Source organism: Muscardinus avellanarius (genome assembly GCF_963383645.1).
Source record: "Muscardinus avellanarius genome assembly, contig: SCAFFOLD_46, whole genome shotgun sequence".
Classification (NCBI taxonomy): domain Eukaryota; kingdom Metazoa; phylum Chordata; class Mammalia; order Rodentia; family Gliridae; genus Muscardinus; species Muscardinus avellanarius.
This window is the reverse complement of record NW_027664364.1, coordinates 114630-138837: the sequence shown is the minus strand read 5'-3', so window position 1 is coordinate 138837 and position 24208 is coordinate 114630. Positions and strand designations below refer to the sequence as shown.

General features: G+C 52.2%; 1 protein-coding gene across 2 annotated transcripts; it reads right to left on the bottom strand.

The window, feature by feature from the left end:
• Window positions 1-13395: 13395 nt before the first annotated feature.
• LOC308279596 (3-ketoacyl-CoA thiolase B, peroxisomal) lies at window positions 13396-23668 on the bottom strand (the record flags this gene model as incomplete). Of its 2 annotated transcripts, XM_080720113.1 has the most annotated exons (12): window positions 13396-13471; window positions 13754-13899; window positions 13997-14052; window positions 14332-14511; window positions 14649-14839; window positions 16673-16753; window positions 17043-17141; window positions 19068-19110; window positions 19606-19685; window positions 21732-21789; window positions 23237-23330; window positions 23498-23668. In XM_080720113.1, 12 exons carry the CDS (start codon window positions 23666-23668, stop codon window positions 13396-13398), a joined length of 1275 nt encoding a protein of 424 aa, XP_080576239.1. The 2 variants fall into 2 exon arrangements, with proteins under 2 accessions (XP_080576239.1, XP_080576240.1); XM_080720114.1 differs by lacking the exons at window positions 14332-14511; window positions 17043-17141.
• Between the last annotated feature and the right edge of the window lie 540 nt (window positions 23669-24208).

Here is a 24208-nt window from a genome sequence, read left to right as displayed (position 1 = left end):
CTGCCATCAAGCTGATGTCAGAAGCCTGAGAATTCAGAGAAGAACCGGACTGCCGGCCCTGCTCTGCGCCCCCTGCTCACCCCCGCGGGGTCTCCTATAAAAGAACTGTGAGGCCCCAAGTGTCCTGCTCACACCTGAGGTGGACCGCGTTCTCCCTGATATGCGTACCCTCCACTTTTCTAAATAAACCTCACTGTCGCTGACTGGCTCCCCCTGAAATCCTTTTCTGCCACGGAAGCAAAGACCCTGCATCCCTGAGGTCAGTCCCCCTCCCCAAGCCTGGGAACTGCGCCGGACCCATCATCAAACTGGGATTCCCGTGACAGATTGAAACAGGGGTGTCTCCTCTTACAGAGACCTTGTCCTGTGGATTTTTTCTTTTTGGTGGTAGTGAGGATTGAACTCAAGAGCGTTCTATTTTCAAGCTATATCCCTAGCTCTGTTTATTTATTTATTTATTTTGTTTTTGTTTTTGTTTTGTTTATTTGTTTGGTGGTACTGGGGTCCCTGGAAGCCCTTCTACCTCCGGGCTACACTCCGAGACCTATTTTATGCTTTTTTTATTTTTGGAAACAGGGTCTCTTAAGCCGGTGGGGCTGGCTTCGAACCAGTGTGATCCTCCTGTCTCCGCCTCCCAAGCGCGGGGATTACAAGCGTGCACCACCACGCCCGGTTTATTTATTTTTGAAACAAGGTCTTGCTGGATTGCTGAGAGTCTCATTAATTTAAGAGTCTGTCCTCGAACCTGCGATCCTCCTGTCTTAGCCTCACATGTATTGGGATTACAGGTGCATACCACCATGCCCAGTGATTAAATGAAGCCTAAGGGTTAATGAAAGGTAAAGGAATAGTAGGAAAGTTTATTTTAAGTCAAGAAAAGATAGAGGACAAAAATAACCCCTGACACACATACACGTGGGATGGAGTGGGGGTTCCCCAAAAAGAGAAACCCCCCAAAGTTCTTAGGAGGTGGGCTTTTAAGCCGTATTGAGGTTCCTCATCTGCTCTTTTATGGTTGCTCAGAACCGAGTCTTGGGGAACTATTGTCTTTTTGATCAGTTTTTTTTTTTTTTTTTTTTTTTAATGGTACTGGGAATTTGACCCAGGGGCATTCGACCTCCGAGCTACACCCCTAGTCCTATTTTTTTTTTATTCTTTGTTTTGAAACAGGGTCTCACTGAGTTGCAAAGGGCCTCACTAAGTAGCTGAGGCTGTCCATGAACCGCGATCCTCAGGTCTCAGCCTCCCGGATGCTGGGATTACAAGTGTGCACCACCACGCCTGGCTCTTTTTGACCAATTTCTTTGTTCTATTTTATTTTTATTTGGAAACAGGTTCTCACGAGGGTAGTGAGAGTCTCACTACTTTGCTGAGGCTGTTTCCAAATAAAACAGAAAATAGGTCTGGGAGTATAGCCCGAGGTAGAAAGCCCCTGGGTTCCACCCTCAGTACCACAAAACCTGTGATCCTCCTGTCTCAGCCTCCCAAGTTACTGGGATTACAAGCGTGCACCACCACACAGGGCTTCTCTTGACCAATGTCAATCCTTGATTTGAACTGTTATCTCAATGGCCGTGGGCCCTGCTCTCTGGGCGCCCCTGGTCTTCCACCTCCTCCCCCACATCACAGAAGGTGACACAGATGGCCTTCTTCAATCCCTGCTGCTCCAAGGTCCTCAGCCCTGTCCCAAACTGAGATTTCTGGATGTTTTGTGGATAATAGGGGAGCGAAGAGAAAGGAGAAATCCCTAGGATACCATCACAGGAGACCTGAACTGGGGCAGGAGTGCTGAGGATGGACAGAAAGAAGCAAATGGAGCCGGGCGTGGTGGCGCACGCTTGTAATCCCCGCGCCTGGGAGGCTGAGACAGGAGGATCGCCAGCTTCGAAGCCAGCCTCAGCTACTGAGCGAGGCCCACAGCAACTTAGTGAGACCCTGTTTCCAAATAAAATATAAAGTAGGTCTGGGAGTACAGCCTGAGGTAGAAAGCCCCTGGGTTCCACCCCCAGTACCACCAAAAAATAAATAAATAAATAAATAAATAAATAAATAAATAAATAAATAAAGTAAATGGCTTGAGAGAGGTTCAAGACGCTCTGGGGAGCCTGTGAATGGGGAGAAGGAGGCCAAGGGTAAGGCCCGGTGTCTGGTTTAGGTGCTCTGGTTGTGTTATCAGAGTCCTAGGCCAGAGGCCCGACCAATTAGGTCTGTCCACTCACCCAAAAACCTAAACAGAAGCCTGACATAGGAGCACACAGCTGTAATCCCAGTACTTGGAAGGCTGAGACAGGAGGATGACACAGGAGAGGTCAGCCTCAGCAAGTTAGTGAGGCCCTGTTTCAAGATGAAAAATAAGAGCTCATAATCCCAGTACTTGGGAGGCTGAGACAGGAGGATCTCAGGTTCACGGCCAGCCTTAGCTACATGTGAGGCCCTCTGCAACTTAGTGAGACCCTAGTTCAAAAATAAATAAATAAATAAATTAATTAATTAATTAATAGATCTGGGGGTGAAACTCAGAGGTAGAATGCCCCTGGGCTCAATCCCCAGTTCTGCAAAATATATAAATAAATATAAACAAATAAATACATAAGTGATAAAATAGGATATAGCTCAGAGGTAGAATGCCCAGTACCACACACGCACACACAAACACACACAAAAAACCAAGCCAAACAAAAAACCAAACAAACAAACAAAACATTGTGGTGAGCAGCAGGAAAGGAGCTTTAATTGACATGGCCAAAGCTGGGCGTGGTGGCGCATGCTTGTAATCCCAGCCTTTGGGAGGCTGAGACCTGAGGATCGCTGGTTCACCGCCAGCCTCGGCTACTTAGTGAGGCCCTTTGCAACTCAGTGAGACTCTGTTTCAAAATAAAGAATAAAAAATAGGGCTGGGGTGAAGCTCAAAGATAGAATGCCCCTGGGTTCCATCCCCAGTACCGGGAAAAAAAAAAAAATGGCCGTATTGGGAAGCCCAGTGAGATGGAGTGTCTCAACCCTGTCTTCAGCGCTGACTTGAGCTTTGGATTTACAGAGAAGAAGAACTGGGTTGGGGGCAAGGGGCGTACAAGTTTCGGCAGTCTTGACCGGCCAGTGGCCCGGTGGGTCACTATCTTCATTTGGGCCACCCAGGGATTAGCAAGTGTCGGCAGGAACGGCTCAGAGGACAATCTCCATTTACTTACCTAGCAAACCGGGGTCCCGGAAGGGAAGCAGTGGGTCTTAGGAGACAGTTACTCTTGTGAAGGGGTTAGTGTGTTTATGTATCAGACCTGGGATCCTAGAAGGGTTAAGTGCGGTGCCCCTGAGATGATGGTCCTGTTTGGAGTGATCTGCCCCCAAGGTCAATAACCGCAGATTGCTAGGCGCTGCTCCCAGGGGGGTCTGGATGAGGACAGTATAAAAGCTGGCAATTGAATGTCCCCGCGGGTCTTGAAAATACTTTACTTACTCTTATCTTAATGTCCTCTGTCTCAAAGGGATGAGGTAGGTTAGGTAAATCTAGAACTAATAAACTTTGTGTTAGCGTGCCTTCCTGCTGAGCTGAGCAGGAATCAGATCCAACACTGTAGGTAATAAAGAGACGGATAAGCCCGGCGCAGTGGTGCGTGCCTGTAATCCCAGGACTTCAAGACTGACCTCAGCAGCCTAGCTAGACCCAGTTTCAAAATAAAAAATAAAAAGGGATGGGGGTGTAGCTCACAGGTAGAATGCCCTGGGTTCAGTCTCCAGTACCAAAAATAAATAAATAAATAAATGAAGCTGGGTGTGGAGGCACTTACCTATAATCTCAGTACTTGGGAGGCTGAGACAGGAGGATCTTGGTTTGAGGACAGCCTCAGCAATGTAGCAAGACCATCAGCAACCTAGGTTAGACCTTCCTCCTCCTCCTCCTCCTCCTCCTCCTCCTCCTCCTCCTCCTCCTCCTCCTCCTCCTCCTCCTCCTCTTCTTCTTCTTCTTCTTCTTCTTCTTCTTCTTCTTCTTCTTCTTCTTCTTCTTCTTTTTAAGGTACCAGGGATGGAACCCAGGGGCATTCTACCTTCGAGTTACACCCTCAGCCCTATTTTTTATTCTTTATTTTGAAACAGGGTCTCACTGAGTTGCAAAGGGCCTCACTAAGGAGTAGCTGCGGCTATTTACAAACAGCAATCCTCCTGTCTCCGCCCCAGCTACTACTTAGGACCTTTGCAACTCAGTGAGACCCTGTTTCAAAGTAAAGAATAAAAAATAGGGCTGGGGGTGTAGCTCAGAGGTAGAATGGCCCTGGGTTCCATCCCCAGTACTGCAAAAAATAAAACTAAAAAATAAAAAGGGCTGGGGGGTATAACTTGGAGGTAGACTACCCCTGGGCTCAATCTCCAGTACCACAAAAATCAATCAATTAGTTAATTACCAGAAATTAGGGGATGACTGGACGGATCAGTTATAATTCAGATTCACTAATTTATTATATGTATCTGAACTTTGATGACTCATGTATACATATGAGAGAATTTATCTTAGTTTATGTTATAAATTGAGTATTTCTTCTGTCTGTGCTATCTCGAAGGTAGTAAAATCCTTTGTAAGGCTAGTGGAGAGCTGGCAGAGAACGCAAACGCGTATTTTGAACTCTAGCCCTCAGCAGGGCAAGCTCGCCCAGGCTCGTTGGTGTAAGTTCCAGGGTGGGGGTGGGCCTGCCTCTGGTTAAATAAGTAACTCGTGCAGTGGAGGTTAAGATTTTTTTTAAGTTGATTTTGTGCCTATGTCTAGAGAAAAGTTTGATGGACTTTGATGCCTTGGCAAATAGATTTTAAAGAGCCCTGGACAGAGAAGTGCTCATCTTGACGCAAGCGTGGCTGTGCCTGGCGCGGATGCGTTTGTCCCCACCTCAGAAGTACGTTTGGTTTAGGGAAATTAAATGCTGCGAATATGGTCCATTTCCTTTCTCCCCTTGGGCTCTGCCTTTCCTCCGCTCCCTGAGCACCTCAGGCAGATAATTGAGCCAGGTACTTGTCTATCTGTGAAAGGAAGGTCCAGAAAGAAAAACTCCAAAAATTAGCAGCAACAGTTATCAGCGAGTGATTTGGGCATTTTATTTTATTTTATTTTTATTTATTTATTTATTGGTGGTACTGGGGTTCCTGGCAGCCCTTCTACCTCCGGGCTACACTCCCAGACCTATTTTTACATTTTTATTTGGAAACAGGGTCTCTTAAGCCAGGGAGGCTGGCTTTGAACCTGCGCGATCCTCCTGTCTCTGCCTCCTAAGTGCGGGGATTACAAGCGTGCGCCACCACGCCCGGCTGATTTTGGCATTTTAATTTGTTCAATGCTGTTGAATTTTTAGCTTTGGAACTAAAAGAATAAGAAAAAAAACAATCATTGGGAAAATGTCAAGCTGCTTAGAACTTATTTCTTTTTGCGGTGCTGGGGTTTGAATCCGGGAGCATCCTCCCGCCAAGTTACATTCTTTTTTTTTTTTTTTTTTCCCCCAATACAGGGATTAAACCCAGGGCCATTCTACCTCTGAGCTACACCCCCCAGCCCTATTTTTTATTCTTTATTTTGAAACATGGTCTCACGACGTTGTGGAGGGCCTTGATACTTAGCTGAGGCTGGCCACGAACCTGCAATCCTCCTGTCTCAGCCTCCCAAGTACTGGGATCACAAGTGTGTGCCACCACACCTGGCTTATCCTGGCCCTGTTTGCTTTTTGTTTGGAAACAGGGGTGGTTATAGGTATGCGCCACCATGCCTGGCTGCTTAGAACTTTTACTTTTTACTTTATGGCACTAGGGATTGAACCCAGGGACATGCTACCTCTCAGCTACATTTCTAGCCTGATTTATTTCTATTTGGAAACAGGGTCTCACTAAGTTGAGGAGACCCTCACTAAATTGCCAAGGCTGGCTTTAAACCTGTGATCCTCCTGTTTCAGCTTCCCAAATTCTGGGATTACAAGCACGTGCCACTGGGCCCGGCTTACTTAGAACCTTTAAACCATTCTGTTAAATAGTTGGCAAGTTAAAGAGGAAATAAAAATACCACACGCTATTTAGAAAGCAGGAAAATAGCTGGCCACAGCGGCACTTGCCCGTAATCCCAATTACTCAGGGGGCTGCGGATTGCAAGTTCAAGGCCAGCCTAGGCAATTCAGTGAGACTCTGTCTCAAAATAAAAACTAAAAGTTAGATGTGGTGGCTCACGCTTGTAATCCTAGTACTTCAGAGGCTTGGACAGGAGGGTCGCAAGTTCAAGGACAACCTCAGCAAGTATAGATGAGCTAAGAGCACAGCCTTGTCCCATCAAACAACTTCTGGCTGAAGAAAAGGGGGCCAGGAAAGCCAGGCGTGGTGTCGCACACTTGTAATCCCAATACTTTAGAGGCTGAAACAGGAGGGTTGCAGGTTCGAAGCCAGCCTCAACAACTTAGTGAGGCCATCTGCAATTTATGAGACCCCGTTTCAAAATTAAATAAATAGGCCGGGCATGGTGGCGCACGCTTGTAATCCCTGCGCTTGGGAGGCAGAGACAGGAGGATCGCGCAGGTTCGAAGCCAGCTGCGTGCGCTGGTTTAGGAGACCCTATTTCCAAATAAAAATGTAAAAATGGGTCTGGGAGTGTAGCCTGGAGGTAGAAGGGCCCCAGTACCACCACCAAAAAAAAAAAAAATTAAATAAATAAATATTGGGTAAGGGCTAATTGGGTGATGTGCGCATGTACGCCTCTACCATCTTGTACCCCATTAAGATGTATGACTGCAATGCACCAATAAAAAATTTTAAAAAACAAATAAATAAGGCTGGGGGTGTAGCTCAGAGGTAGGATGCCCCTGAGTTCCATTCCCAGCACACAAAAATTAATTAATTAATTAATTAAAAATTAGCTGGTGTGGTGGCACACACTTGTAATCCCAGCATTTGGGGAGCTGAGACAGGAGGATCGCAGTTTGAGGACAGCCTCAGCTACTTACTTAAATTAAAAATTAAAATTAAAAAGGGCTGGGACAAGCAGGTATGGTAGTACACAGCTATGATCTCAGGACTCAGGAGGCTAAGACAGGAGGATTTTAAGTTCAAGGCCACCCTTAGCAACTTAATGAGACCCTATTCCAAAAAAACCCAAAACTTAAAAAGGGCTGGAGATGTGGTTCAGAGGTGCTGCCGGGTTCAATTCACAGTACCACACACACATACACACACAAAGGGCTGGGAGTGTAGCTCAATGGTAGAGCGCCCCTAAATTCAATCCCCAGTACCTGAAAAAATAGCAGGAAAATAAAAACATCCACATCAGAACGTTTCGAATGTAGTCAACGTTGAATGCACAGCCTCCTTGTGTGTGTGGTAGAGGGCATTCTACCTTCAATCAATACCCCCAGCTTTATTTATTTTTTGGTACTGGGAATTGAATCCCAGAATATTCTACCTCTGAGCTATACCCTCAGTCCAATTTTATTGTTTATTTTGAAACAGGGTCTCACTAAGTTGTGGAGGGCCTTGAGTTGCTGAGGCTGGCTGTGAACTTGTGATCCTCCTGTCTCAGCCTCCCCAAGTACTGGGATTACAAGCATGTGTCACCACGCCTGGCTTCCCAGCCCTATTTTTTACTTTTTATTTTGAAACAGGGTCTCACTAAATTGCTGAGGCTGTCCTGGAACTTGTGATTCTCCTGTTTTAACCTCCCAAGTCTGGGATTACAGGAATGCAGCACGATACTGGGTTCTAAATGCATATCTTGAATTTTGTGTGTGTGTGGTACTGAAGATTGAACCCAGGGCCATATTACCTCTGAGCTACATTCCCTAGCTCAATTTCATTCTTTATTTTGAAACAGGGTCTCAATAAGCTGCGGAGGGCCTCACTAAATAGCTGAGGCTGGTCACGAACCCAGACTCACATGTCTCAGCCTCCCAAGTACTGGAATTACAAGGGTGAACCACCGTGCCCGGCTATCTTGAATGTTTTAATTAATGAGTAAAAGTAAATTACTATCATGTCGAGGGTAGAATTGTGCGCCCCAAAAAGATGTGCTCAAGTCCTAGTATCGTGAACACGATCGTATTTGGAAATTGGGTCTTTGTAGATGGGCACATACTGAACTAGGGCGGGTTCCATCCCAAAGACTGGCATCCTTATAAGAAGAGGGAAATGTGGGAGCTGGGGGTTATATAGCTCAGTGCCAGAGCTCTTCCATAGCAGGTACAAGGCCTTGGCTTTGGTCCCAAGCCTGTTCCTTTCCTTTTAATTCCTAGTATTGTTTAGTATTGTTTATCATACCTTCTCTTGGTCTTATTCTTTCTTTTGTGTGTGGTACTGGGATGGAACCCAGGGACATTTGACCTCTGAGCTACACCCCTAGTCCTACTTTTTATTCTTTATTTTGAAAAAGGGTCCCACTGAGTTGCAAAGGGCCTCACTAAGTAGCTGAGGCTGCCCATGAACTGCGATCCTCCTGTCTCAGCCTCCCGAATGCTGGGATGACCCCGCTCTCTCAGTCTTCTTTAAAAGGACTGAAATTGCCAGGTAGAGTGGCGCAACCACAGGTTCCGAAATACAGGAGATATATCTCCTGCCCCCTGGAGGCACTCGAATAGAGTAAAGATACAAAAAAGAACGCAAGTTTGTCAGAAACTTTCTGTTAATTCACTTAAAGTTAGATTTCCAGAGGGAGCTGAGTAATTTTTGTAAGGGGGCTGTAACCTCTTTATGTCATCCCAGCGGCTTGGGAGGCTCAGGTGAGACAAATACTCGAAATCAGCCCGGGTGACAGTGAGACCCCATCTCAAAAGCAAAAATACTACTGCTGCTGATGATGATGGATGATGGTCATTGGAACTGGCAGATGTTTTTGCATTTTCCCATATAATTAATCCTTTCAAATCATTTTTTGTTTTTTATCTTTGCTTTCTAGTTTTCATTAATCTCTTTATTTACATTTATTTACATTTTGCTGGGGATCAAACATGCACTCTATTGCTGAGCTACACCCCCACTTCTCTGCTCTCTGCTATTGTTTATTATTATTATTATTATTTATTATTTCTTTTTTTTTTTTTTGAGGTACCGGGGATGCAACCCAGGGGCATTGTACATTGTACCTCCAAGTGACATCCCCAGACCTACCTTTTAGTCCTTTTATTTTTGAAACAGGGTCTCACTGAGTTGCAAAGGGCCTCGCTAAGTAGCTGAGGCTATCTGCAAACTGTGATCCTTTGCTCTCAGCCTCTCGAATGCTGGGATTACAAGCGTGTGCCACCATGCCCGGCCTCATTCTGCCTTTGAGTTACATACCCAGCCCTTTCTTCTGAAACAATGTCTCACTAAACTGGTGAGAGTCTCACTATGTTGCTGAGGCTGGTGTTGAACCCACAATCCTTTGTCTCAGTCTCCCAAGTACTGGGATTACAGGTGTGCACCACCATGCCCCTCGCTGTTCCTATCTTTATCATTTGATTATTTACATATTTGATGGACATATTTAGCTATTCTATCCAACCTTAAGTTGAAACAACTAACTCATTAATTTCTCCTTTGTCTTTGCTAATATAAGCATGACGGACCGAAATTTCCCTCTTGCTGTTGTTTTAGTCGTAACCCACAGGTTCTGATACACAGTCTTTTTGTTACTATTTAGTGATAAGTGATTTATTACTTAGAATTGTTTAGAAGACTGCCAGGCGTGGTGGCGCACGTTTGTAATCCCAGCATTTGGGAGACTGAGTCAGGAGGATCATGGTTTGAGGCCAGCTTCAGCTACTTAGTGAGGCCCTTTGCAACTCAGTGAGACCCTGTTTCCAAATAAAGAATAAAAAATAGGAGCCAGGCGTGGTGGTGAATGCTTGTAATCTCAGCATTCAGGAGCCTGAGACTGGAAGATCAAGGTTCAAGGACAGCCTCAGCTACTTAGTGAGGCCCTTTGCAACTCAGTGAGACCCTGTTTCAAAACAAAGAATTAGCCGGGCGTGGTGGCGCACTTGTAATCCCAGCGCTTGGGAGGCGGAGACAGGAGGATCGCGCAGGTTCGAAGCCAGCCGCGCGCTGGCTTAGGAGACCCTGTTTCCAAAATGAAAATGTAAAAATAGGTCTGAGAGTGTAGCCCCGAGGTAGAAGGGCTTCCAGGAACCCCAGTACCACCAAAAAAACAAAAAACAAAAAAACAAAAAAAACAAAGAATTAAAAATAGGGAAGGGGGTATAGCTTGGAGGTCAAATGCCCCTGGGTTCCATCCCCAGATCTGCAAAAAAAAAAAAAGAAAGAAAGAAAAATAGGGCTGGGGATGTAGCTTGAAGGTAGAATGCCCCTGGGTTCTATCCTCAGTATGGCAAAAAAAAATTTTTTTTATATTTATTTATTTATGTATTTATGTATTTCTTTATTTTTTTTATTTTATTTTATTTTTTTTTTTGGTGGTACTGGGGTTCCTGGAAGGCCTTCTCCCTTCGGGCTACACTCCCAGACTTTTTTTTTTTTTTTTTTGAAACAGGGTCTCTTAAGCCAGCGAGACTGGCTTCAAACCAGCGTGATCCTCCTGTCTCTGCCTCCCAAGAGCGGGGGATTACAAGCGTGCACCACCATGCCCGGCAAAAAAAAGAATTTTTTAGAAGAGTTTTAAAATTTCCAAATATGTTGAAATGTTACAGTTATCTTTTTGTTACTGAACTCTAACCTAGTGACTCCAACCAGGCATCAGAATAACATTCTTAAAACACAGCTTTCAAGCAGGTGTGGTGGCCCAGCCTGTATTTCCAGTACGTGGGAGGCTGAAACAGAAGGATTGCAGGTTCATGGCCAGTCTCAGCAAATTTGTGAGGCTCTCCACAACTCAGTGAGACCCTATTTCAAAATAAAAAAAAAAAAAAAATAGGACTGAGGGTGCAGCTCAGAGGTAGAATGCACCTGTGTTCAATCCCAAACACACACACACACACACACACACACACACACACACACACACATTTGTCTAGGGCCCATCTCATTTTTTTTTTCAGAACTGGGGATAAAAACCAGGGGCATTCTAACTCCAAGCTATACCCCCCCGCCCTATTTTTTATTCTTTATTTTGAGATGGGGACTCACCAAGTAGCTAAGGCTGGCTGCAAACCTGCGATCCTCCTGTCTCAGCCTCCCAAGTACTGGATTACAAGTGTGCACCACCACGTCCAGCTTCACTTCCAATTTTTGACATAGCATGTCAAGCTACTAGTAATGAAAGTCTATTTTAAATAAATCTCAGGATGTATTTTTCTGTCATATTATTTCAAGTCCTCAATAGTCATATGTAACTATCCGCCACTGAAATGGACAGCGCCCGTATAGAACACCACAGAAACTTATATTAAACTACCACGGCGGGACACACCTGTAATCCTAGCACTTGGGAGGCTGAGATGGGAGGATTGCAGGTTCAAGGCCAGCCTCAGTAACATAGTGAGACTCTCAGGAACTTAAGACTGTTTCCAAAAACAAAATAAAGGGGGGAAAAAAAGGCTGGGAGTAGAATTCCAACCTTTCCATTCACGTAGAATGCCCCTGTGTTCAATCCTCAGTATCATAAAATAACTATTATTACTATTATTAATTTTTAAAAACTGTATTGGTATTGTTTAAAAGGTCCAGGACAGAGCAAATCATTCCAAGATTCAAACAACAGGTCTTACTGAGTCCTTGCTGACTCGGAAGTCCAGCCATCTGTATTTCTAACGAGTGCCTTGGAATGCGTGAAGTCTGTTGGGCCAGGTCCGCAGACCTATCCATGCGAGTCGGGCGTCCGAGCCCCATCCCCTTGGCCCACGTCCCACTTTCAGCCACCTGACTGCTGCCCTCCACCCTCCGAGGCTCCCGCAGCCACCTGCCCACAGCAGCCGGGGTATTTATGCAGGGCAAAGCTCATGTGGACACCCCCCTGCTTCACAGCCCCCGCTTTCCCCAGGAAAAGTCCTTCCCCACCCAGGTCATGCTGAGTGGGAAGGAGCATTTGATTGTCTCCTCCATCCTCCAGCCTCTGGCTCCCTAGGGCAGGCGGGGCTTGTTACCATAGAAACCGGTCCCTGAGCCCAGAGCAGGTGCAGGCAGCCCTTGTGGAATGAGCACGCCGGCCAGGTGGGGGCGCTGCTGAGTGCTCAGCCAGGCGGGCTGGGTGGGCTGGGCCAGGGGCTGAGTGGGACCTTGGTGGGGCTGCGGGCTCTGAGGAAGGAAGCCAGAAGCAGCCCCAAGTGGAAAAGCAGCACCTGCCTTCTGCAGCCCAAGATGATGTCTTGGCCCCAAGGGAGGAAGGAGGGAGGAGGGGAGGAGAAAGAGGGAGTCTGACCAAGGAGGAGCCCAGCACAGAGCCCACGTGGCGCATCTGGCACCTGTGATGGCAGGGGAGCATATGCTGCCACCCTGGCCCGTTCCTACGCAGACCTCCATCGTCCTGGCTCTCGACACCAGTCCCTGCCTCCTGTCCAGCTGCGGCCCCGGCTCATTCCACACCACGGAGGGCAGGTGGCCCCTCCCCAGCTCTGAGGCTCTGTCCCCAGGTGGTGCCCCTGCAGGCCATTGTGGCCGTGCCCGAGCTGCAGCTCTCCAGCAGCAGGGGCCCACCAAAGATGCCCAGGCCTTCGAGGTCTCCCCGGGCAACGGGCTACTGGAGGCCAGACCTGCCAACTCACCCCCCACCTCCACCACCCTGTGGGTATTGTTCACTGCCAGGTGAGCCCCCCCCCCCCCGCTGGCCCACAGGGCGGGGACCCTGCCCGGGGCCCTCTGACCTGGCCCCACTGTCCACAGGAGCAGCGAGCAGTTCGAGTCCACGCTGGTGGTGGAAGGCGTGCTCGGGGAGAAGGCTTGCACCCTGCGGCTCCGGGGCCAGGGCTCTTACGACGAGAGACACGTGGTGCCTCCCCAGCTCTGAGGCCTCCCCTGCCCACCGCGCCTGGCTGAGATACAGGGCCCAGGGCTGAGCAGGCCCGCCGGGCAGGGTCAGGGCTGGGGCTGAACAGCTCGCGGGATGGAGGGGCCCCTCCCGAGGGCCCTTTGTGGCGTCGCCAGAGCTAACAGGAGGACAGCCACGCCCTGGGGACACCAGGGCATTGAAGTACCCTGCTCACACCGGGGCGAGGAAGACAGGCCAAAGCCGGCACCGGAAGACAGCCACAGCCACCAAGACCAGAGGACACGTTTATTACCCCCGGCCGCCATCTCGAGGCCGCGGTCCCCTAGGAGTTACAGGGTGGCCGCGTGGTCTGTGCTGACGTTGGCCCAATGAATGGGGACGGCTCAATACTGTGTCACCAGCGGCCTTTCTCCAAATTGGTTCGAGTGCATTCATAGCCCCCACCAGTGCCGAGGGTCCTGCATGGTCGGCCTCCCTGTGTCCGCTCTGGCGGCCGCATCAGGACCGTCCAGGTGCTGACTCCAGCCAGGGGCTCAGTTCCCAGGGTATTCGAAGACAGCGGCGGCTCCCATTCCAGTCCCGATGCACATGGACACCACGCCATAGGCCCTGGGGAAATAGAACAGTGTTGACATTCAGGGAAGAGGCGGCCACCACCCCCGCCACGCCAGGCTGCAGGGACCAAGGCGCCGGACAGAGGCGGCCTCCCGCCCTGGGGAATCGGACCCCGCCAGTCACCCACGCACACACACAGGGCACAGGCGCGCTCTGAGGCAGAGTCCCCACAAGACTGGCCTTGGGGAGACAGGGACGGTGCCTCTCTACCCCTGCGCAGAGGGTGCGACCCCGACCCACCGCCAGGCACGCCCGCACCCCCAGACGCAGCCTCACCTCTTCCCGCGGCGCCGGAGCTCGTTGAGAAGCGTGACGACCTGCCGTGCCCCCGTGCAGCCCAGGGGGTGGCCCAGTGCCACCGCGCCCCCCAGGGGGTTCACCTTCTCAGGGGGGATGCCCAGCTTCTCCACACAGTACACAGCCTGGAAGGAGCCGGGGCAGCCGACCTCAGCCCTCCCTGCGGGGCTGCCCACGGAGCCCGGGCTGCCCGGCCACATGCTTGGGACGGATGAGGCTCACCTGGCTGGCAAAGGCCTCGTTGATCTCAAAGACGTCCACGTCCTCCACTGTCAGCCCTGCAGGCAAGGCACAGCCATGACCACAGTGGCCCCGGGCAGGGCTCCGGGTCCCCACCTCATTGTGCCAGGGTGCCCGGTGTGTCTCCAGGACACCTAGTGTGCCTGTCACCTGCACACGGGCGAGGGCCCAGCTGTGAGGACCGGGAGGCCTTGGGTATGGAAGGCTAGCTTGCCCTGCGTCTCGCCGCAGCACCCATAAGACCGGGCCGGACTGGGGCCCACCCAGCTGCAGGGTGTGAGGGGGCTCCAGGGTTGGGGTGTGAAGGAGCCCCATACCTGCTTTCTGCAAAGCAACTGGGATGGCATAGGCAGGGCCGATGCCCATGACGTCAGGAGGGACCCCAACCACCGCGTAGGACCTCAGGACCCCGAGGATGGGGAGGCCCAGCTCCTCGGCCTTGGACCTCCGGGCCAGCAGGATGGCAGCCGCTCCATCACTCACCTGGCTGGAGTTCCCTAGGGGAGAGAAGTGGTCAGGCAGGCTGGGAGCCTGCTCCCCAGCACCCGCTGCCAAGGCTGGTCCGCTCCAGGCTCCAGAGCAGAGCAGCCAGCCTGACCACCACCTCCCCTGAGCCACCCCGGCCCAGGCTCACCAGCCGTGGTGGAGCCGCCATCCTTGAAGGCGGGCTTCAGCTTGGCCAGGCCCTCCAGGGTGGTGTTGGGGCGGATACCCTCGTCCTGGGACACGGTGATGCTCCTCTTGCCGCCCTTGTCATCGTGGATGGTGGTAGTCACAGGCACAATCTCGGCGCGGAAACAGCCCCTGCTCTGGGCTCTCGCTGCCCTGTGGACCATGGGTGGCCAGGCTCAGGCTTCCGAGGGCTCCCTTCCTCGCTGGCCCCCTCCTGTCCATTGCAACAGACACGCAACCTCGGCCTGCCCAACTCAGGGCGCCCCTGGCTCTAGCGGTTATCCGAGGGAGTAGTGGGGCTTCCTTGGGATGCCCGCCTGCTCCAGGGAGAAGGAGGCAGGTCCGAGACCTTACAGGACCTTCTCTGCCATCACCCAGATCTCGAGATCTTGGCTGATTCCAACTTCCAACAGGAAGAAGTTTCGAGGTGGTGACTCCTTAGAACCCTTTATCCAGGAAAGACCAGGCAGACCGGCTGTCTCCTGTACACTGAAGTCTGCAGCCCCAGGAATATTTGTGCTGGGTTCTGGCAGCTTTCCTGTTTGACCTCAACACTGAATCTCACCTCACTCATTCCTCCGTTCCTGAAATTTGAAGTAACACACCAATGTCTTCAATGTATGGTCACATCTGCTTATGCATGTATGTATTTATAGATGTATGTATGTATGCATGTATGTATGTATCTATCTATCTACCTACCTATCTTTTTGTAGCATTAGGGATTGAAGCCAGGGGTGCTCTACTGCTAGGGGGTGTGTGTGTGTGTGTGTGTGTGTGTGTGTGTGTGTGTGTGTGTTTTGCTATGGATAGAACCCAAAGGCATTCTACCTCTGAGCTACATCCCCATTAAATTTTATTTTTTATTTTATTTATTTATTTATTGGTGGTACTGGGGGGTGGAACCCAGAGGCTTTCTACCTCCGGGCTATACTCCCAGACCTATTTTATATTTTACTTGGAAACAGGGTCTCACTAAGTTGCAGAGAATCTCACTAAGTAGCTGAGGCTGGCTTTGAACCTGTGTGATCCTCCTGTCTCAGCCTCCCAAGCATGGGGATTACAAGCGTGCGCCACCATGTCGGCTTATTTTTTATTTTAAAACAAGGTACCACTAAGTTACTGAGGCTGGCCTAGAACTTACCATTCTCCTATATCATCCCTCCAAGTACTGGGATTACGGGCGTGTACCACCATGCCCAGCTCCTTTTTTAATGTTGAGAGAGGGTCTCATTAAGTAGTCTGGGCCGGCTTTAAACTTGTGATTCTCTTGTTTCAACCTCCAAATTAGCTGGGAATACTGGGGTTACAGGCCTGGGCCAGCATGTAGGCTATTTTAAACTTCAACAGTGTTCAAGTACCAGGTGGTTTAGGGTAACCCTTACAACCTCGTGCAGGACTGAAGTGCCCTGCACCACTCCAATGGGAAGGAATCTAGTTTCTAGCAAATGCTCACATGCTTACCCAACTCCAAGATCTCAGAATCCTCCTCGCAGAAGCCGCAGGGCCCAAGCCCCGCCCGCCTTTGCTGTCCTCTCCGCCTGGCCATTGCTGGCTGCCCTAGCCTGCCACTGCCCAGTGGCCTGGGCCCCTGGCTTTGGCCAGCGTGGGCCCTGCCCTCAGCCAGGATGCTCCAGAGCTGGGTGGTGGGTCCGGCACGGCTGGCCCCACACTGCAGCCCCAGAGAAGCCTCTGACTCTGAGTCAGGCCCTCACGCCACAGTGTTAGAGGCGTACCGGCCCTCACCATGCCCAGTGAGCAGAGGGGATCTGAGGCCTGGCTACGGGGAACACAGACACTCGGTGTGCACAGACAGCGGGGCCCTGGTGAAGCCGCCCGGCCACAATGGCGCTGGCCCCTTCCCACCTCAGGCTGGGAGGAACGAGACTCGCAAACCCCTCGCTGCCTGGGTGGTGTTTGCTATTGTGGGACCACCAAAGACGGCTCATGCCACCCCCCATCCTCCCACTGCCTGGTGACACTCACTTCTGCTGGGAGGCCAGCGCAAAGGTGTCCTGCTTCTCACGGGAGACGCCAAACCGCTCAGCCACGTTCTCCGAGGTGATCCTAGGGCGTGGACAGCAAACCAGCTGCGGTGGGGCCGGAGGCCTGGGGCTGGGCCAGGCTGCAGTTCTGGGCCGCGGAGCAGAGAGGACCCGCGGCCCTAACCTAAGCAAGTGGAGGTGGGGGCCCAGGCATGGAGGCAGAGGCCAGTCCCACCACAGGAACACTGGTAAGGACACCCGAGGGGCCTCACCATGCCGGGCGTGTGGGCACAGCTGGGGAGTTGCCGATGCCAGCCTGGCCCTGGACAGGAGCTGAGGGACATGGCAAGGGAGCTCCGACGGGCACTTACCCCATGGGCATCAGGCAGTCTCTGGCCTTCTCGTTCTCCAGCAGGCGCGAAGTAATGTTCCCAGGGTTTCCTCTGTCGGCCAGGGACATGGACTCCACCCTGAGGAGGAAGGAGGGGAGCTGAGCCCTCCTGGGAAGCCCCAAGGATGGTGGAGACGCCACGGCAAGAGCAGGAAGGCCAGGGAGGCCTGGGCGGTGCAGTGTGGGAGGCACGGGCAGGCACCGGGCCAGCGAGGCAGAGCCGGCTGCAGGCTGCTGAGCCCCGACTCCACCTCCATCCCCGGACACGGCACTGTGCAAGCCACGCTCCTGGGGCAGGGCCACGCTTCCCTCTACAACTGCTGACACGGCCACCTGGGAGGCCACCTGGGAGGCCACCTGGGAGGCCTTCTACTGTCCCCTGCAGTGCGGGAAACACCGACAACCCAGGCCTGTTCCAAGCCCACAAACCCAGAGGGATTGGAGACAAATACCTTGTTTTGTTTTTTTGTGGTACTGGGGATTGAACCCAGGGGCAGTCTACTTCCAAGATATACCTCCAGCCCTTTTTATATTTTGTTTGTGAAACAGGGTCTTGCCAGGTTGTTAAGAATCTTGCTAAATTGCTGAGTCTGGTCTCAAATCTACAATCCTCTTTTGTTAGTCTCCCAAGTACGGGAATTACAGGTGTGCCTCACCATGCATGTGAGACTGATATCTCTGGAGCAAGTACAAAGCTCACACCCAAGGAATGACCTGTCTTAAAGAAGCAAGGAGGTGTAAAGTGCTGAGAGGGAGGCGAGGTGGCCAGTGGGGATAGGTCAGGAGGGGCTGAGAAAGGGAGGCACAGGCCTCAGGTTGGTAACAGACGACCTCGGCACATGAGGTCATGCCGCAGCTCTTTAGGCAAGAGAGCGCCTCTGATGATCTCCATTGCACAGGCTCTGCAGGTTTAGCTCAGCTACGGTGCCACTTGACTGTCTTATAAATGTCAACAGAGCTGAAGTAGGATCCCCCTTTGAGGACAAGGACCCTGAGTTTGGGAGGTAAGTAATGTGTCCATGGGCACCGGCCTGGGCCCAGCTCAGGCGGTCTGGCCCAAGAGCTCCCTCCCAAGTAGGATGCCCAAGGCGACACAGCAGGCCCGATAGACCGTCATAGGTGATAGGGCTGCTGTCCTGGACCAGACCCTTCGTAGGTAAGCAGATCCTCACCCTGCTTGGGAAGACAGCCCCTGTGGAAGTCATCAAGGTTACATTCCTGCTTCTCAAGCTACCACACCTACTTGTCCCCTAGTAAGACTAGAAGAGAGATAGCAAAGGCAGGCTGGGCAGTGGCCTTTGTTACGCCAAAGTCCATCTGTGGTCTTTGACTCCCTTCCAAATGAGACGTAAGTAAGGATAACCCGGTGCAGGGCAGCCAGGACCTGGCCGCGGGCCAGCAATGCTTCCTGTCAATACACACTCCACAGGGAGCAGAGAGACCGTGGGACACGGCACAACCCGGCTGCCGCACTCAGCCAAGCCCATTCAGCAGCCCCTGCCAGGACAGCGCCTGCCGGCCCCAGGCCCTGCCCAGAACAGCTCCTGGGGCTCCTCTGAGTGAAGGTGAGTGACTGAAGCACCAGAGAATCATCAGAGATCTCATTGTGACCCTCAGAGCCTGGTAGGCAGCCAGAAGTTTCCACCTGGGTACCAGGGTTGGGGACGAGGGGCCAGGTGGCCGGGTGAAACAAAGTCAGTTTAGAGAAGCCCAACTGCGCTTCTCTCTCCGCAGCACGAGAACCACAGGGGCCAGGGAAGGAAGGCCAGGATGTCCCCATCACGCTGCCCGCACTCCCCAGCCCGGCAGGTTCCCCGGAGGAAAGCTCGAGGGCGGAGACCAGCGGCCCGCCCCCAGGTGCTGAGATGCAGGAGGCTGTGTTTGTGGGAGCCACGGCCCGAGGGGGGAGGGAGAGCCCTGGAATCACGGCCTCTGAGAACAGAGGAGAGAAATTAGCTTGATTGTCTCTGTTGGTTAATGAGGTCTGGCAGAAAGAAACTCTTACCCACAGGCCATGCCAATGTCATAAGACCCGTTTCTGATGCCACCTGCAACAAAAGCATCTCGTGACCACCCTGGCCCCGTCCATCTGTCCTGGGGGCAGCAGAGCCCCTGCCCACAGCGCTCTAGGGGCAACCCAGCCTCAGGGAGGAAGACCCAGGGTGTCCCCAGAAGGCTCGGGCAGCGGCACAGGTGCTCCTGCGCTCTCTGTGCTGAGCCCTCTCTGAAATCCTTCTTACCCGTCCAGCAGAGACTGACTGTGTGTTTATGATGCTGGGGATGGAACCCAGAGGCGTTCTACCTCCGAGCTACATCACCAGCCCTATTTTTATTTTTGTTTGGAAACAGGGTCTCCCTAAATCGCTGAGAGCCACGCCAAGCTGCTAAGTTGCTGGCTTGGAACCTGCAATCCTCCTGTCTCAGCATCTCAAGTACTAGAATTACAGGTATGCCCAGCAAGACGGTGACTGTGCTCACCCAAACCCTCGGGGCCAAGACCCAGGCCAGGCCCTGGCCGTGGGCACCACCCAGGCCCAACTCACCAGCAATGTTGGCCACGGCCTGCAGCCCCGATGAGCACTGTCTGTTGACACAGGACAAAGGCACGGTCTCTGGGATGCCACTGCAACAGAAGGGGATTGGCTCTGTGGGAAGCAGCCTGTGTTCCTGGACCCTGTCGGTACCTTCCGGAGGGGCCAACGAAGGAGAACAGCCTGGCAGCTCTGCCCCCATGTCACCTAGACACCGGATGGGGGTAGGGCAGTTATTGGGCAGACCCTGTTCCTGCAGGCACTTCCTCTCCAGGCCCCTAAAACACGGGCCCTTCCATTCTGATTCCTCTAACTGAGGGCTGGGAAGTCTGTTTAGGTCCAGGGGTCCTTCTTTCTGTCCCTCTGAAGGTTCAACAATGAAAACTAGCCATCTGTTTCCTCAAAAGTATAGAACAGTGGACATGTTGCTAGGGCAGGACACCAGGGCAAATGCCATGTCTCGGGTACGAGGCCAGCAACCACTCATCCCCATCCCTACCAGGAACCACTTGGCCGGGTACCATGGCCTACTGGATCCAGAGCCTGTTCCCACTGGGACAAAGAACTCGGCTGGCACCACTGTTCTAACAGTCTTTCCAGTGGGGGCCCCCAAGGCTATTACCCTGGGAAGGCAGTATGGCTGCCACCCCCAATATAACCTTCCCTGGCCAACAGTACGGCCTTCTAGGGACATTTCCAGACCATCCTCAGGCCCACGCAGAACCTCAGGTAGTTCCTTGAACATCCTGTTGTGCTAGTGTGCAGCCCCACTTGGGAACCCCTGAGCTACGGACCGGGCCATGCTATCTGGGGACCCTTGCAGGTAGATGGCTCCCTGGGCCCCTTGAACGCCTTCCAAATCTCATAACCGCCTCTTTACCCATTCCACCATGTTTTCACTCAATACCTACTAAGCCTGAGACATCTTCTGAGGGATGCTGAGATCGGTACACAAAAAGTGACTCCACAAGTGGACAGTGGAATGCAAGCCCCATCACTGGGTACCACACGGTTGCTTGCTAGAGAGGAAGGTATCTTATTTGAAGCCATAGGGCTTAGGGGAGCCATGTCTACATGGTGAGACTGTGTTTGGGCAGGGTTTAGTTAGGGCACAGAGAACAAGTTGAGATAGAATTCTCACTTTCTGGGCATGGAATGGGCAGAATAAGGAGGATCATAGGCAGAAAGACTGGAACTAACACCAAGGAAAAAGAAGAAAGCAGCTGGGAGCTGAGGCTTGAAAGTCAGTCTGGGCAGGTATTGGGGAGAACTTGAACCACAGGCAGAGAGAGAGAGAGAGAGAGAATGTTTCTTTTACGGTTCTGCCCCTAGCTAATGTCCCTATCACATCTACTCCCTGCAAATGAACGACAAAGAGAAATGGGTCTTAAATCTACCTGAGCAGCCGGGCGTGGTGGCGCATGCTTATAATCCCCGCACTTGGGAGGCTGAGACAGGAGGATCGCACAGGTTCGAAGCCAGCCTCAGCTACTTAGTGAGGCTCTCGGCAACTTAGTGAGACCCTGTTTCCAAGTAAAATATAAAATAGGTCTGGGAGTATAGCCTGGAAGTAGAAAGTCCCTGGGTTCCACCCCTAGTACCACCAAAAAAAGAATCTACCTGAGCAAAAAACAGCAAGTAATCCTGGCCCTCTTGGGAGAGCAAGCACTGTAGGGCAAGAGAACCAAGGCTCCCCCTGGGCTCGCCCCTGCCCCAGGCGTCTGCCCCAGCCCCAAGCCTCTGCTTATGGAATAAGTCTGGAGTTCCCAGCTTGCCCAGCTAACAAAGGAAGCAGTTGCTCTTAGTGTGTATATGTGGTCATTAACTTTACAGATGAGGTCAGAGTCCAGATTGCCAAAAAAGTAAGCAATAAGTTGGCTTTGGCTACAGTCAGAACACAGAGAACCTTTGCTCAACTCTCAAAGCCCCTTGTGTCTTGGCTCAGAGCTGGTAGCCGCTTCCCCCTGCCCCAAAGTGGGGAAAAGTTCGGGTCCTCAAGAGCAGCATCCTAAGGTCTCTGGTTACCATCTTTTGACATCCAACCTCATCCTCCACCGCCCAGATGCTGAGTTCCCTGTGGCCGGGGACCACTCAGGAGTCACAGTGGCCAACCCAGAGCTACAAGTAAAAAAGATTACCTAAGAAACTGTGCGATCCGAGCCATGACAGCCCCAGCTCCAGGCTGAAGCACATTTCCTGTGGGCAACAACAGAAACGCCTTTCTTCAATGCCAGGTGGTATCCTGGCCAGTGAGGCACAGCTGTGCACACCGACCGTAAAGGCAGACCAGCTGGGGACATTCCAGATCTTTCTTCAGGAACATGAGCCCTCGGCGGGTCGCCTGTGGCTCTGGGATTTCAGAGTCTGGAGCAGGGGGACACAGCCAGGCACCAGCTTGTCCTGTTATACCCTGGTGCTGCAGGGTGCCAAGCTCACTTACCCATGCACCCCACTCTTCCAAATCAGCACCTGCCCTTTGAGCTAACATGAGATTCTCAAGGGAAAGAGGACCATAGCACAAAGCTTGAAGGCCAGCAGAACCGGCCCTGTGGGGGACGGAAGCGAGATCCTGAAAGCGTACACTCCCACCTCCCCGTGTCCTCCTCCCAGCCCTGCCATCCCTGCGGAGAGAGGAACAGTGGTCCCCACCTTGGGCTGGCACCTGCCGGATGGAACTGTGTCATACACTGTGTTGTTCTATTTTAAGAGGACAGGTGGAGGGATGGGAAGCAGGGTTGGCCAGCAGGTCCAGGCCCTGGGTTTACATCCTAGTTCTGAGGCAAATTATCTGGGCCTCTGCTGGGCATGGTGGTGCATGCCTGTAATCCTAGTACTTGGGAGGTTGAGACAGGAGATTGGAAGGTTCGAGGACAGCCTCAGCAATGCGGTGAGACTCCCAGCAACCTCTGAGCGAGATTCTGTTTCAAAAAACAAAAATAAGCCGGGCGTGGTGGCACACGCTTGTAATCCCAGCATTCAGGAGCTGAGACAGGAGGATCTGGGTTCATGGCCATCCTCAGCTACTTAGTGAGGCCCTTTGCAACTCAGTGAGAACATGTTTCAAAATAAAGAATTTTAAAACATGGGCTGGGGGTGTAGCTTGAAGGCAGAATGCCCCTGGGTTCCATCCCCAGTACTGCAAATAAATAAAAAATAAAATAAATAAAAAGGAGTTGGGGTGTAGCTTGGAGGTAGAATGCCCCTGGGGTTCAATCCCTAGTATATCTCTCTCTTTTTTTTTCTCTCTCTCTCTCCCCTCAGTCTTTCCATCTATAAAGAATGGGCTAGATGGTCTTTGACATTCTCTCTCTTCTGTCCTGTTGTAAACAGGAGATCAGGTTGCACCAGGAGACCAGCGAATAGCACATTAGTTTCCTGTCTTCGGAAGTGTCCTGGAACACCTAGGAGAATGTCTGCATTTGGGATCCCCGCTTCGTCATAACTACTAGGCAGAATACAAGTGGAGCAGGTGCAGAAACTGTCTAGGTAGCCTGGCTCTCAGGAGGCGATCATGTCGAACTCGGGAGAGTCCACCGTTCCCCTTAGTGAAAACGCAGGATCTGGAGGCGTGGGGAGGGGGCTCGGGAAGGACGGGAAGGCGGGGAAGGGCCGGGCGCAGAGCCTGCGCGCACGCTGCGCTCACCCACGGAGATGTCTCCCAGCTGCTCCGGCCTCAGCTTCACGTCCTGGAGAACCGCGGTCATGACGGCGGACAGAAGCTCGTCGGGGGTGGTGTCCTGCAGCGGGAGCGCAGCGCCGGTGAGTCCCGCTCCCGCATCTCACCCCGGGGAGACAAGGTGGCCAAAGCTCGCGCGCTGACCACCTCCGGCCCCGGGGCCACCGAGCAGCCGACCGGACCCCAGCTCCACCGTCTCAGCCCTGAGCCAGCCCCGAGGGGCCTCACCTTGAAGCCCCCACGCCCCGCTTTTCCGATGGCGGTCCGCCGTCCATGCACCACCACCACGTCCGCGGGCGAGGCTTGCGGGAAGCCGCTGGAGCACGGTGCGGCCCGAAGCCCCGGGCCCGACTCGGGCCGGCCACTCAGGTGACCCAGCACCACCTGCAGCCTCCACATCGCGTCCCTCCGACCCCTAGACCAGCCTAGGGCCTAGCCAAAGACCGTCGGAAATACAAACTGTCGCCTGCGCAGACGCGGAGCCGCCCTCTGCCCCAGACTGCTAAGCTCCGCCCACTGCACGCGAATGGTCATCGAACATCACGCCCACCACATCCGCAGCCAACCAGGAACAGCACAGCCTCAGGACACGCCCCTGGCCCAACCCCGCCCTCCAAAGGCTGGCCCAGAGGCGCGGTCTGGAAGCTCGTTCCACTCTAAGTCCCGCCCACCATGGCCTACTGAGGCCAATGAGGAGGCGACTATTTCTGAAGCCCCGCCCCCAAAACGTAGTTGGGCATAGTTTTCACCTTTGGCATTCTTTTGCAGCCAAAACCGTTGCGAGACCCTAAAGCCGTGTAAATTTCTTTTTCCCCGTCTTTCCTTCTTTCTTTTTTCTTCCTTCCTTTCTTTTTTGCGGCACTGAGGATGGAACCCAGGGGAATTCTACCTCCAAGCGACACCCCAGCCTGTTTTTTATTCTTTTTTTTTTTTTTTTGG